The sequence below is a fragment of the Apus apus genome, chromosome 9 (assembly GCF_020740795.1).
Source record: "Apus apus isolate bApuApu2 chromosome 9, bApuApu2.pri.cur, whole genome shotgun sequence".
NCBI classification, from domain to species: domain Eukaryota; kingdom Metazoa; phylum Chordata; class Aves; order Apodiformes; family Apodidae; genus Apus; species Apus apus.
The window spans coordinates 3329023-3344361 of record NC_067290.1 but is presented as its reverse complement, the minus strand read 5'-3'; the positions used below and the strand labels follow the sequence as shown (position 1 = coordinate 3344361).

Below are 15339 nucleotides of genomic sequence, written 5' to 3'. Positions count from 1 at the left end.
GTTTTCCTTTTTCTCTTTAAAAAATACAAATATAGTATGCCACTTGAACCTAAAAATTAGAACCTTTCTAAGCAAAACAACAACTACAATTCTTTAGGCTGCCCCTGCTGGTCTTGGGCGTTTCACTTCATCAGACTGTAAAATTCAAATTGATCTGAACCTCTTTCCAACCTGTGTCTGTGAGTCAGTATACCAATACTCAGTTCTCAGAATATTAAAAGTCCATTGCAGGAATAACCCAGAAATTATAGGTAATGTACACTTGTGTAATTGCAGAAAGGCTGGATATGTGTAATCTCACAACAAAACTGTGTGGTTTCCATATTGCTGGCACACAGACTGTACATCATGCTGGGTGCCAACAGGCTGATAACTTGCTTTCTCTTCGTAGGGTTGCAGAAAGTCAGTGTTTACAATAATGTTTTCTTGATATTAGCAGCTGCATTTGTCAAAGCTGTTCCTCTTTAATCCTGGTAGAGCAGAAGTCTTACTGGTGGGTTAAGGTTGTTGCTCTGGTAGGCTCTACACTCGTGCCCAAATAAGGAACATTAAGATATTTATTATCTAGTTCTTTTCCATGACAGTAATTTATAGTTGGAGGCTTTTTAGCCCATTTATAAAATGCTTTTTGTTAAAAAGACACCTTTTAGTACCTGCAATCAAAATAGGTCTCTTTGCTAGTAGCTGTTCTTTGCTTTGTCATCACATTTTTGTGTTGGACTATTCACTTGTAACGTGTCTTTCAGCATGGTTATCCATAGCCTGTTGTCAGCACATGCTTGTTGGCCTTTTATTGCCTAGACCCTCTCTGTCTTGGTTCTCTTGCAAGCAACAGCCTGATACTCAAGATTACTTAAGATTTCAAGGATTTCTTTTGATTTTTGAGTGAGAACTTGTAAAGAGGGTAGATGTAATCCAAAGTCAAATTCCACATGATACCATCTGGTAAATTGCTTAGAAGAATTTGTATTTTAACTATTTAATCAGCTTTTCTGAATAATTATGTCTCAGTGATGTAATTTTCAGTTATAGAGTGTAGATATAAAACATGGGCTTCCCCTTCTTGATTAAAATATATCCTTCATTAAAAGCTCCCTTTCCTCATTTTCAAACGTTTTGATGACAGTTCATTAGGTTCTTTGTGGGTCTTAGCTACGTGAGGATGTTCCATGCTAGGTCACTTAACTTCCCTAACTAGATGATGGTAGAATAAAGCTAGTTACTGGATGAAGAGAAAATGTGCGTGAGGTGGCAATGATTTTATATTTAAGCACATAGCACATTCTGTGTCAAAAACTTTGTATAACCTTCCTCCCTACCTCTGTATTCTTTGGAAAATAAGAACATAAACCTCAGGCTTTAGGGTTTGTGTTTGTTTTGGGGATTATTTTTTTTTTGGTGATTTTTCTTTAACCCATAAAATTTTGTTCTGCTTTAGCTAAGGTGTAAGTTTTTAGCACATACGCTATAAATGGCTGCACCCCAGAGCTGCAGCAGGACCAGCAGCTGCAGCTCTTGAAATGTGTGAAAAGACTGAAGAGATTGTGCAGCATCTGTATGGCCATCTAAAAGGCTTTGTGAATGTCAGATCTTTTCATTTTCATACCATATCACCAGCTGTTTTCTCCATCTTCCTACTCCATCATTAGAGACAGCTGAAGTAACTTGCCTTCATCCTCTGGTGAAAGCAGAAAGGGCCAGATCAGATTCCTCCCATATAGCCCCAACGTTTATTTATTTTAAGCACAGCCTAAAATAGGCAGGAAGTTACATGATTGTACTCCCTGAATTGGTTGCTTTGGCCAATGACTGGATCAAATGCAAAAGGAAGAATTGTTTCATATTGGTAATTGTAGGTTGGACTTTTTTGTTACTTAATATCAGAATTTGTTCTATTATCTGTATACCTATATGCATATTAATTATATATTATATAGTGATAATTAATACAGGGATTTTAACTTCTGAAATTCAGTTAATTTATTATCACTTAGTGTCTCTTGGAGAGAGAGTAGTGTAAGTTTAGGGTATCTGAGGTTGTACAGATAATAGACAATAAAGATTTCAGACAAAACTGTGCTCAGGATAATATATGTAAGGTGGAATGTTGGAAATGTTGAGGTGAATGTGTATACGTGTGCATACAGGTGCGCAAAGATTTTTATGGAAACGTGGAGTGAACTGTGGCCAGTCTGTGTAGAGATTTTACTAAGCTGATGAAAGGCATGAATGACTGAAATGAATTATTCTGTGCATATAATTACCAAATGACTAATTGTTTGCTTTAAGCTATTTAAAAATGGCGAGCCATTTCCAAATCTCTGAATGTGTGGAATTTAAATCTGTATCAACTTATGACCTCTCATACCAGTTAAATAATACTTTTATTTTTCTGGAAAACTGTGATTCCTGAAAAAAAAAGAAAAGAAAATTAAAAAAAAAGTCTTTTAATTATCTACAGGGTTTCTTTCAGGCTTGAGAGCAATTGAAAAATCTCAAGAGAATTCATGAAATCATTGAGCATCATAGGAATACATTTTTACTCCTGCTTTTAACCTCTCCATTCATACAACCAAGAGTAGTACCCATGTTTTCTTTAGGGACTGGTAAATAATTTAAATTTTGTTTGATCTGAGTGTTTATTTAAAGTAAAAGAAAAAAAAGGACATAAAAGGACCATGCATCTCCCAGATAAGAGCATTGTTCTTATATTAAAAAATTGTTCTCTTTAATAAAAAGCTAGCCCAGATTTCTGGAAACTAGCACTGAAGCCTGGTTGTGAAGATTTCCATATGAATACTAACAACTGTCCACAAATGCCTGTTAAAAAGTCAAACCCCCAAAAAACCAATACCTCTTAACTCTCTTTATTTACTAAGTTAGTGAATACTTTGGCCCTGGACTGTAAGCTCTGACGTGTTCCTAAAATAAATGAGGTCTTATGTTTTTAGAACAGAGTGGCTAGTATTTCAAACTTGGTATTTTCAAGTAGTAAATGAAATACATATTTCTGCTGACTGGTTTTTAAAAAAAGGTTTGGTTGGTTGGTTTTAAAAATATTAACATGTTAATGTTAGCATTTCCTAAATAAAATCCATCTCGAAGGTGTTGTTATGTTTGACAGTTTTGAAAAGAAGTGTTTTAAAATAAGAATTTCAAATACAAAAGGAAATGTATGAAAATAAATGTTACAAGGTCAAAATACAGGTTAGAACTTTTTTTTTTTCTCTGAAAAAACAGTCAAACCGAAAGGAAACATTTATTATTGAAGTGTTTTGTTTTGGGCTCACTTACTAATTTAAAGAAATTTGGGCTTTTGTAGAAAGTACAAGTAAATTTTAAATATTTTATTTTCTCTGTGACCTGGAAAAAATAAACATCTGTTCATTTTCAACCAGATATGATATCCACTGAGAATATTCTATTTTTTTTTTTTGTTCTCTCTTCTGTTTTATCGTGGTGCATTTTCAGTACCCAGTAACCTAGGCATCAACTTGGTTGACGTTGGTGTGGTTTTAGCTCTGTGTTTTATATGTAGTGCTGTTTTGCTTCACTATGATGATTATTTTTCTTTTTGTTTCCCTTGGAAGACGGAGGGTGCTGGCTATATCTGATGGGATTGAACATATTGGGAATCTTCGCTGGGAACTTGCCCTGTGCCTCCTTGCTGCTTGGACTATCTGCTATTTTTGCATTTGGAAAGGCACAAAGTCTACTGGAAAGGTAAGGTTAAAATTCTGTGTGTCATTATGACTCTCTTGTGCTCCAAACCTGTGTTGTCATTTATGTAAATCAGAATGGTAGAATTTCACATCCATGTGGCATTGCTGGCAGTAACTGTACTTAGGGGTCTATAAACTGTAACACTGGCTGATTAAGAACCTGTCACACTCTGCATTGTTTTGTTCCTTTTGGCTTTCATTAATTGCTCTTTTCCTAACTCTGTTAGAAGAGTCTACCTGGTTTTGTTCTGGTTTGATTTTGTTAATTTACACTACTGACTAATCCTTGAACCCCAAAATCAGTACTGGATTGTGTTGATATCTGTGCATGTGTCCAAAATTTGGGTTTTGTCCCAAACTGACAGGAGCTGAAACTCTCAGTGACACAAGTAAATTATGCACATAAAGCAGAAAGAATTTATAAATATAAGCAACCTACAACAAATGATGCAAACAGAACAACAAAAACAGAAATAATGAAAGAGAAGATACAAAGATTGAAAAAAAAGAAAAGTATCAAGTACTCTTGTAAGTTTTTGAGTGAATGCCATTCCATACTGGACACCCAACAGAGAGACACTGCTTCCCAGCCTACACTGGTCATGGGATGATGGAGTAGCAGAGGGTGTAGTTCTGAGTAGAATATATGATTAATCAACTAAACAGAGAGAGGAAAAGAGACAGCTCTGGAAGGGGGGCGTCTGAAAAAAAAAAAAAAAGTATTAGTTTCTCATGTTGGAACTGGAACCAAAAAATGCAAGGAAAAAAATAGGAGGATTGGAACAATTTGTGCGTTTAATTTTCAAATGTTTTTTACCTCGGTAGGAAGTGTGGTTGGATTTTTGTGTTTTGTTTCTGGTTTAGTAGCCTACATTTGTAAATTAAATGTTTGAAATGCAGTGTTGGTTGTTGGTTTTTTTTAATTCAAAAAATGTCAGAGTAAAATTTTTCAGCTTTCTCAACCACACACATCCTTACTCCTACCAAAATTGTGGCTGAAACTGCTGAATTCTGCCTGTATTTGCCAACTGTGTCAGTCAATCTGGTACTGCATTTCTCATCTTAGTATTTGCACACACAGATTTATGCAGTCCTCCTCTTATCAAGTCACTGCAGGAAAAATGCTGAGAAAGATTGTAAAGAGATTGTGGAGAACAGCCCATCTTCTCCCCCCACAGATACATATAACCATGAATAGTTTAGAGAAAAGAGGAAAAAAACCTAAAGAGAAAAATACAGAGAAGCAAAGGGGAATGACAAGATAAGTTCCATATGGCTGTGAAGCAGGCACTCCAGGGAGGTACAGAAGTGGTTTAGAGATGTCTGAGGAGCTACAGCTGGCAGTGAAGAAATGAAACTGAGCAAAGCTAGTTTTCTTTTTTCCATCAGAGAGAATGGCTGAAGATGAAGATCTATTCTACTGTAGTATAATCTGACCCAAGGGTGGAGGAAAAAGCATGTACTGTGCATGCATGCAAGGTTGTGCAGAACCCTACTGTACTTAAGAAAAATAGCATTGGTAGGAATCATTTGCTGATATGGACAGGCTATAGTGATTTTGGAAAGAAAATATTTTGCATTTCTGTAGTTTACATTCAGATTTTTATTGTTCTTCATATACATACCACAGGAAATTCTTTCAGTTTATACCATTTCTCCAGAAATAGGTCTTGCATTTTGGAAGTAAGTGAAACTGACCTGTGTTATCTTTTTTCTTTTTTTTTTTCCCCCCCCTATTCTGATAGCTTAGCTAAAACCTCAATTTACTGGTAGGTGGAATAAATTTTATTCTTTTTCAGTGTGATTTTGATAACTACCTTTCTGATGAGGTTAAGTGAAACAGCCTGAGAAAGAGATGTCTTGTTCACTTGAAATGAGATTATAATCTTTCCAGCTGAGCAGAAATAACTAGCAGTCTTGCAACAGCAGATGTCATTAAAATCCTGTATTCAGTTTTATAGGTCTCAAGCTTAAATATAAATTGGATCAGGGTCCTGTAATAAGTAGACTTATCATAAATTTACACTGTTTAGATTAGTTGACCATGAGCAGTGGTTCTGCTTCCAAAATCATGAGGAAGCAGACTGGTAGCTTCCTGTGTTCCTCTGGAGATGCTGTGGTATTCAGCAGTCTGCCTCTGCAGAGGCTCCATTGCTTCTCAAGAAACATGCAGTAAAAGTCTCTCGTAGCCAATAATTATAATTTCTTTTTCTAGTTCTCTTCCCTTAACTAGTAAGGAAAGCTTTTTGCTAGATGAATGAGTGACATTGCAATTTATTTCCAGGAGTACCATTTTTTTTTTTTCCTGGGCATGAGTTCACTCTTTAGACATACATAAGAATTTTAATATTCTTACACTTGCCACTTACTACAGCCAAAGTCACTGGAAATTTATGCCATCCCATTGTCATCCCAGACCAGTTAATCAAAGACATAGCAGTCAGGTGATGTGGGTGATACAGATATTAAATACTCTGAATTATAGGTGACAGAGCAGACTTCTGGGCTGCAGTTTCCAATTCTGACAAATTGGCATTTTGAAAGCTTATATTTAAGCTCATCCAATCACAGTCCTTCACACTGGATTGAATTTATTATATGCTGATTTCCAGGAAGCAGTGAAAATGACTCCTGGATTTTTATAATAATATTAAAAGGGTTTTGAGGCTAGCCTGTTAAATTTGCACTATACATTAATTAGATTGAATAATTTTGATGAAATAGCACATTTATTCAAAATAGAAAACTTCTTAAATCTTTATCACCTTTGGAAACAGTTTCAAAGGAAGGTGTCTGTGGGACAGAACAGCTAGAGTTAAAGAGGACAGGGCAAACAGGAAGAGAGAAATGGGTAAGAGGAGAGAGAGAGACTTACCTTATTCATATGCTGTGAAATATTCAAGAGGTTGGTTTACTCTTTTCATCTTTTTACTCTGTATCCTAATGCATGGTGAAAAAAAAAAATCCAAGCCTTAAAAGTTGTCATAAAATAGAACCATAATTCACTAACTAGCACTGCCACAGAATTCATCTACTCAGATTGTAAATATTTAATATTTTAAGATATTGCATATATTAAATCTAACAAAGTTCAGCTCCAAATGAAGTGCTTGTGACACTGTTAACAAGATGTTTCAAACTTCTCCATTACTGTTCTTGAAAAGTCATTGCTTTCTCAAAGCATTTTAGTTTTCCATTCTAACAGATGTATAATACCAGAATAATTTCAGGTGGTCCTGAGAGCTTCTAGGAGAAACTCATTTGTGCCTTTTCTGACGTTCTTGCCATTAATTATTCCATCTTAGATCTGAAGGTACTTGTGTGCTGGCTTTCACATTTGAAATCTTCTATATGGACTACTAAATGCAGGGTCTTTGAAACTCAAAACTCAAAAAGCAAAACGAGGAAAAGATGAAGGTGTAGTGTTATCATAATGTAATGTTTATGTTTCACCTTGCTGAGCTTGGTAATTCATTGTATCAATCTTAAGCAGAAGTATTTTCAGTAGCTAGCATTAAATATTTCCAAAGATGAGGTAAAAACTATACAGAAGGCTAAAGAAAGTTAATTTTCTAAACATCTAAATTATCATTCTAGGCTCTGATCATTAGAGCATGGCTTAGTATCTTATTTTTCTAAAATAATATTGCTAATATGACAATGTTGAGTATTTCTGTAATGTATATACCTACATAGTTGCTGAGTCTTGCTAATTTTTTATCTTTGTGTAAGATTCATGAAGTCTTCATATACCAGGAAAATTGCTTGTAGCCTGGGAAACATTTAGCAAACAAACAAATTAATGTCTGTTTTAAAATTGTAGGTCAGGTTTTGTCATTTTATGACACCACGAAGCCTTTTCTGTTATGATGTGTTAAAGGAATATTGTCGTGTACCTTCCAGATTTTCATGTTAGTACATGACAGTGTTCTTTTCACACTTCCCACATTGTTTCAGGATCATCTGGAAGAGGGACAAATCTCATATGAGTCCATTTTTCACATTTTTCTGTAACTAAGTTATGTATCACACATACAGGTTTCAGTAATCACTGAATATTATTCTCTCTGATTTGGACTTCTGCATCTTTTGATGCTTTCCTGCTCCTTGTGCTGTGTTCCTTGGAGTTCAGCATCATTCTGATCTTAGTGTGTTAACTTTGTGCTGTCTCTCCACCTGAAATACTTAAAACTTCATCAAAAGCAGAGGCTGATAGACATGGAAGGTAATGCTGAAAGGTCACGGTCAAGAGCATTGTCCTGACTTCACATAAGAACATGCAGGAATCCTCAACTCTTCCACATGTATCAAATGTCTATAAAACAATCTAGAGGAGAAGATCCCTAAAAAGGATACTGTTTGGTTAAGAAATGACCTTGCAAGTTTGCTTGGCAATGTAGTTACTGCATATATATACATAAAAGTATGAGGTACTCTTAACTTTTTTACTTGTTACTTTCACTATTCATTCAACTGTTTTACTTTCTACCATGACATCATTGAAAAAGTTATAAACAGCTTAGCAAGGCAGAGAACTTTCTTGTCTTTGGGGAGTGTTATTTTACTCCTATGCTGTTGAACTTGTTCTTTTTCCTCTGTGTGTGCGTAGTGCCTTAACGTGTAATGTTCTTCATAATTCTTTTCTGCTTACTCCTTCTGATGGGAGCCTGTCTCATTCTAAATGTCATGTTGGCAAACTTGGTTAGATTCCATACCAACTTCCAGATTTTTCCCTGGTTTGAGTGTTCTATTTAAGCTTTAGGTGTAAAACTCGGACAAGAGTCTTGTAAAGGCTGCTAAGTGCATTTTATAGCTGTGATCACTATAAGGGCCTCTAAGCTGGACTTTGTGAAATGAATTTTGTAACTGCATGGGTGTTGTCCTTTCCAGTGCTGTTCCTACCTTCTTAATTAGTTCCACTGATCAGCTTGGTTTGCTGAGCTGAACCCAGTGAAGGGCCATTTAAGTGTAAATTGTCAGGAAGTTTTATGGAATTTTATATTAATTCTGTGTGTTAAAATACCAAAGAATACTTGGATACTTGAATTGAGGGCCCCACATCACACTAGTGCTTCTGAAGACTTTCTGTCCCAGGCTGGTAGGCCTGAATAGTTCAACACAAAATAGACACCAGAACCATTGAGGGTTTATTCCAACAAATCAAACTCCTTGCTTTGTATTACTAGGAAAACAGAACAAAACAAACAAAAAAACAAGACTGCAGCTGTACCTAAATGTTGGTTACATTTATTTTTCTTTTTTTTTTTTTTTTCTGGTGAGGAAAATCCCAGAATTTGTATGAACAGCTTGAAATGCAAAATGTAAGCTTCCAGGCTCTGGCTGGCTGGGTGTTGTGTCATCTCTCACAACTGAACTCTCCACATCCCCCCCTTATCTTACTTTATAGTCATGCTCCCTCCTCCACCTGCATTTGCAGTGATGGGGAGTGTAGGAGGGTTTGTGGATGTTACCTGCTCATCAGCCCAGGTAACTTCATTATCCAGGCTGGAGACAGTAGAGGGCATACTAATAGAACATTATTTTTCACCTTCCCCCTCACCTTCCAGCTCATATTTCTTTATATTTTTGTGAATTATTTATATGGCTCCTGGATAGTTGAGAGGTTTTCAATTTTAGGTAGCGACTGCTCAGAACTTCAAGATTTCAGCATTTTTTTCTAAACCTTAGATTTTGCAAATCACCTGCCAAGGCCCTCACTGCTAGACTGTATCCCCATGCCAAAAGACTAACCTCACACAACTTCCCACCATGGGAAAGGCAGGGAGGGCCAGCAGTGTCTGCCAGCCTGTGCACACTTGCTGGAGCTGGCCAGGTTCTATGCACACCTCTTATGCTAGAAAGGGCCATGGATTGATTTTTTTCTCTGTACTCAGATGTCTGCTTGGCCCCTGTGTAGCTCCCTTGCTTCTCTTGCGTTGCACACCTGCATAAGACCTACTTTATCAACCCAGAGCAATAGTTTTTTCAGCTTGCATGCAGATCTGTTCTAGTTCTGGGGTAAGCTGCAGTGCACTGGGTTTGAATCTAGCTTTAGTGTCTTTGAAATGGGTTATCACACTGTTAGTAGACTGAATAGTGCTTATGTTGTTTGACTGTGGATCATCTTTGTATGACTTGAGAGAGGCCCCATTTTTACCCCTCTTTTGTAGCAATACGTCTCTGTTGATGTTGGGCTGCCTTCTGATTGACAGTTGTGCAACCAAGTATGGCATATGGGCCTAAATGAAGGAAAATAACTGAAAAGAGTGTGTATATATATTTGAAAATAGAAGCAGAAAGATAACTCCGTATATCAAGATTAATGCATGAGATTGTTGGAAAACCTGCTAGGATTAGTTTGCTCCTTTTCCTTTAGCTGGTTACCAGCAAGGTGTCTGGTGTGTTTGAAGAACCCAGATTCAGAGATGGACTTCTCTTACCTTCTACCCATCTTTTTCTCTGCCCTCCTATCAGGAGTTAAGCCTTGTTTGCCAGCAGTTAAGACTCAGTCACTAGTCCCAAAGAAAATTTATTTCTCAATAGCAGGCTATATAAAGGCCTTAATGGATTCAATGAAGCAGAAAGAAAGAGTAAAAGGACAGAAGAAAAAAATAAAAGAGAAAGATGTGTGGAAGGAAAAAAAAAAAAGAACTGGGGCCCATTGTAGGAACCCAGGAAAAGGAACTAGGCAGCAATGATTGTATCTCCTGAAGTGTCTTTTGTTTTACCCTAAAGTAATAGCAAAGAATAGCCCTTCATGGTGAGGCTTTAACACTCTGTCCAAGACTGATCTCTGTATTCAAAGGGGGAAAGTAGAACATTCATGAGATGCATGCAGAGTTCCTGCTACCCGCCTCCTCTGTGAGGTTTTAAAACAGCTACTGCAATATTTGTTTCAGTCTCCTGTGCACTGAGCATTTAAGGACACCTCAGATTTGTTAGAAAAGGAGTTTTTTTGTGCCTCTCCGAGTGGTTTTCCTAAACTTCTGTTTGACAGCTGTGGAAAGTCTGAAACATTAAACTTTAATCAGAGTTGTATCTTCATGATTTCTTACCTTCCCTGCTGCAGCAGAGATCCACTGTAATGTGAATACTTCCTTAGACTGGATCTATGCCCTGGTCCACAGCCCAAGCAAGTCACAAGTGTGTTCCGGAACACTGAAGGGCAGCTCAGGGCACATGCAGATGTGAGAGAAAAGAATTGATTGGCCAAGGGTACACATAGAGGTTCATTTTGCCCATTGAGGTTACCCAGAACTTTTAGCCCATTATAAAAAAAAGACATTGGAAATGCAGCAATTTCAGTAATTTGTTCTTATAGGACCTGTTCACATTTAATTTCTCCTTTAACAGAACCTGCAGTTCCTTATGAATTGTTTTATCCCCCACCCCAAAAAATAATCAGTGAACAACGCCATAGAGAAGAGCATCAAACAGAAGCCAGCACCTCTTCAGGAAAGCTGAAGAGGTACTTTTTACAAGGGCTTGTCACAAGCAAGGCGAGATTTAAGTTAGACGTGAGGAGGAAATTCTTCACTATGAGGCTGGTGAGACACTGGCCCGGGTTGCCCAGAGCAGCTGTGGCTTCCACATCCTGGAAGTGCTCAAGGGCAGGTTGGATGGGGCTTGGAGCAACCTGGGCTGGTGGGAGGTGTCCCTGCCCATGCAGGGGGTTGGGACTGGATCGTCATTAAGGTCCCTTCCAACCCAAACCATTCTATACTGTATTTTAAACTGGTCTATTTTTAACTCTAAATAGTAATAATTCACAGTACCAAACAAAAATACTTTGGAAAAGGACGGATTCTTGTTTATCTGCTTAAATGTATCAAACTGGATAGACTGTTAAGTCATACTAACTGGCGTTCAAGTCTAAATCCTAAGGCTGTAATCAAAAGCTGCAGTTATGATGATAACCCAGTTGTTTCTGTCTTACTCAATAAAAATGCCTCTTCAAAGTGTGTTGCAGGTAAGAAGATTGTCGTTGATTATTTCTTAGTATTACTGTGTTGCACATATTTGTGCAAGGTTTTGCTAAACATAAGTACAGGAAGGATTATATCCTTATTAAGGTTTGATAATTGCTTTCTCACTTAAGATCTATTAAAGTTAGTAAGGTAAAATTTTACTCTTTTTCAAAGCACCACAATCAATTTTCTGTTAAAAACACTTCAAAGGCTTCTTATCCAAAAAGTCCAATTTAAGACCATGGTAACTTAATGCACTTAATGTATTCCTATGCTGCAACACCTTTTAGAAACCCATTGGTGACAACTATTTAAGAGATGCAAGGAAAAAAAATTACCTGCTGTCAATAGCAGACCTCAAGACCTCTTCATTATTAATCTTAGTCTTATTTTAAACATGTCTAAAAGGAAAAGGAGTTTAATCAGTTTGGTCAGTATTGATTTTCAATAAAATCGAGTATCATTAATGTAAATATATGTCATACCTAAATATTAGCTCAGTATATGAAACCTTTGTGTACCATGACACTGAACTTATGGCAATCGTGTAACTTGGCGATAGTGCTGCTTGGCAGTGACAGAGGCTTCTAAGTCAATAAATACATTGGAAGACAAGAGAACAGCTCACACCATAAAAGCAGGTACCTGAAACCAGATGCTTTAGTACAGTCACACAGGAGCTGTTTTTTACAACTGTGCAGAGAGAACAGTTCTCACTACAACTGCCACTAAAAAAAAAACACAACACATTTTATTAATAACTACTCTTACCTAGAGTGAGGCAAATCATGCCAGGGAGCACAAAATACAGAAGCTGGAAAATGCAACATAATTTGAGAGGTCCATGTAATTCTTTGGCATAGTTGTGCAGAAATAAAGAGGAATTCTCTGTTCCTTCCTTAAGCCTGTTTCTTTTGTTTAAACACTTTCTCAAGGTATTGTAAATATATGGTCCTGCGTCATTGAAGCTTGTCTAATAAAGAAGTTTCAGTTAAACAGATGTCATACAGCAAATTCAAAGTACATAACATTTTAAAAACATTAGTTCTAGGATTTATCAAAGTGTTTGGTGATGGAGTACTTAATGCTGAGTATTTTCAATTGTAGGCTGCCTAGACATGAGAGTAAACTAGTAGGAGAAATGTCACGATCGTTTTCACAGGTGACACAGCTGTAGGTTGAGAAGAGATTAGGAAGGAGCATGATGAACATTTTGCTCAGATAATGTCCCCTGCTGAATCTGAGAAGAATGCAGCTCTGAGCTGTTGCAAGCTTAACCTGTCCCTGTGGTTACATGATTCCAAAAGCAGAATTTATTTATACACATCTTGTATGAAGGGCCTGAAACAACTGAATTGCAATGACATTTCAGAAAATGATTTAATCTGATGGAAAGACTCCAAGAAGTACAGAATCTACCAAATCAGATCACGAGCTGCTGCAGTGCATTGGTACTGTCTGCCTTGGGTGCTTTTTCACTGCTCTTCGGTTGTGGCTGGTTGCTGGACTGGCCTGGTAGAGGCTCTTAGAGCACCAGGGTCCTCTGCACTGAGTCAAAACAACCACCATGTTTTTCCTCCCCTCCTTTTGGAACTTCTGACTACAGGTGGAGATTTTTAGAAGACTGAATATATTGTTGGAATGGAATTTGGGAAGTGTTGAAAAGTTCAGACCCAATGTAAAAAATAATTCTTTCTGATAAAGAGACATTTTTCATCCATTGTTTAATAGTGAAGTTAAGCTTATAAATAATGATTTTTACTTGTTAAAGCAGTTATCAGTCAAGAGAGAGATCACCTTCCACCCCTTCAGTAAAACAAATGCCAAACCAGAATGGAATGGAATTTTTTTTTTTGTATTGACTCCAAATCAATTTTGGAGTGGAGTTTTCATTTCATAGTAAAGCAAAGTGTTCCTGCTTGACTCAGACTTTTATTTACTTGCTTATTTATTGCCTTCACTACCATGTGGATGAAAACAAGGGCTTGCACAGCTCTGCTTGATGAGAGATTTTTTCCGTGTTCTCAGAAATGTGATGTGTCAGTACAAGTGTTGGTTCCTTTCTGCTGTTCTGGGTTTTTGGTTTAGTTTCTTTTTCTGCATATGCCATTGTAGCTTTAAGATGTAGGCAGATCTAGATCCTCCCCCTCCCCTGTTTGGCATACTTGTTAAATATTTGGGAATCAGCTGTCATTCCTTTATCTTGTTTTATACCATTTTTCTTGTGAATCCGATTAGTGTTGGAAACCTCTCTCTTCAGTTGTCATTTGTATGTCTGTAGATGCTACAGTGTCATAGCAGCAGCAGAGTCTTTTTCAAAGAGTGATGGATGGAACATTCACAGGATACCGTGGTGGTTGAACATCTTTTATTGCCTTTATCATCTCATGATATCACAGATGGAAAATGGCCGAGCCATGCTGGGGAGCTGGGAGAGGCCCCTGATGCCTCCTGTCCTGGGATGCTGGGGCTGCTGTTCTCAGGGAGCTTGGGGCCAGCTGGGCCAGTTTGCAGAAGAGGTGTCTCTTCTGCAGTGGGCGAGGGGACCTGGAGTCGCTGCCACTTTCAGGTTTGGGGGTGCTGCAAGAGTTCCCTGAGACCAGCAGCTGGCTGCCGGTGCTGAGGCTGCTCGTTTCAGGGGCCAGGGAGCTGTGGGACAGCTCTGGTGTCCCTTGGCTTGTGGTGCTTGGACTGCCAACCCCAAGGTGTCATTGGCAGGACTGCCTCTGATTCTGGGCTGCCTGTTACTGGGGACAGAAGTGACCTTTGAGCCTGGCTTGGGGTCACACATCCCATCCACTCAGACATGGTCAGTGGCTGCTGCCTCCTTCAGCTCTTGCTTCTAGACAGTGTCCTCAGCCATCCTCTTCTCCCAGACACCTTTCAAGCCAAACTCTGGTGCTCCTTCTCACTGGGCTTTCTGCAATTTCACTCTGCCTTCCAATACCAGGGCTTTACCAAGCTCCATTAGCCAGGTGCCAGAAGAGGGGACAGTGCCAGAGAACAAGCTCCTCAATACCCAGGGAGGCTGTGCATGATCACAGCTCTTTGGCCAGCTCCATTTGAGCTCCATTACTCAAGGGATGCATCGGAGGTCATGTCACAATCCTCCCAAAGAGCTCTACCTGTTGTGGCCCTGCCTCCACCTCATGCCTTCCCAGTCACAGCAGTCACAAATAGAAGGACTGTTGTCTCTTTTGGACCCCTCTTTCCATCCCCATTGCCTCTGCACTGGCAGAAAAGCCTGTCAGGTGTCCCAGGTTCCCCTGCCTGTTTATAACTGTTGAGGTTTTCTGCAGCTTTTTCTGAAATGTTTGGGTGGTTACCCAGTTGTGTTCAGAAATCCCTGTAGATATTGGTTTTGTTGGATCTTGGTGTATGTATTTGGAATATCCCTTGTGCCTTTTGTTCAGCAAGAGCATACAAGGTATCTCCTTGGTCCCTCAGCTAATTCAGAAATGTGAGATTTAGTATCCATTTGTAGCACTGCCTCTCTTAGATGCTTCCATTTCATACTTCTTGAGCTAAAGTAGAATAGATATAATCCTCTAGTCTCACACAGGTAGTTTGTCCTCAGCTAGTGCTAATCTATATAGCTTCAAGACTGGCTCATGCTTAGCATTTCACAAAGCAGTTTATAGGTATCTGTC

General features: G+C 38.2%; 1 protein-coding gene across 6 annotated transcripts in view; it reads left to right on the top strand.

Annotated features, from left to right (window-relative positions):
- The window catches only part of SLC6A11 (solute carrier family 6 member 11), a 94962-nt gene that overhangs the window by 22796 nt on the left and 56827 nt on the right, over positions 1–15339 (top strand). For all 6 annotated transcript variants that reach the window (XM_051627788.1, XM_051627790.1, XM_051627791.1 and 3 more), the window contains one exon: positions 3591–3723. In XM_051627788.1, the coding sequence (XP_051483748.1) occupies positions 3591–3723 (133 nt within the window). The remainder of the gene's footprint in view (positions 1–3590; positions 3724–15339) is intronic.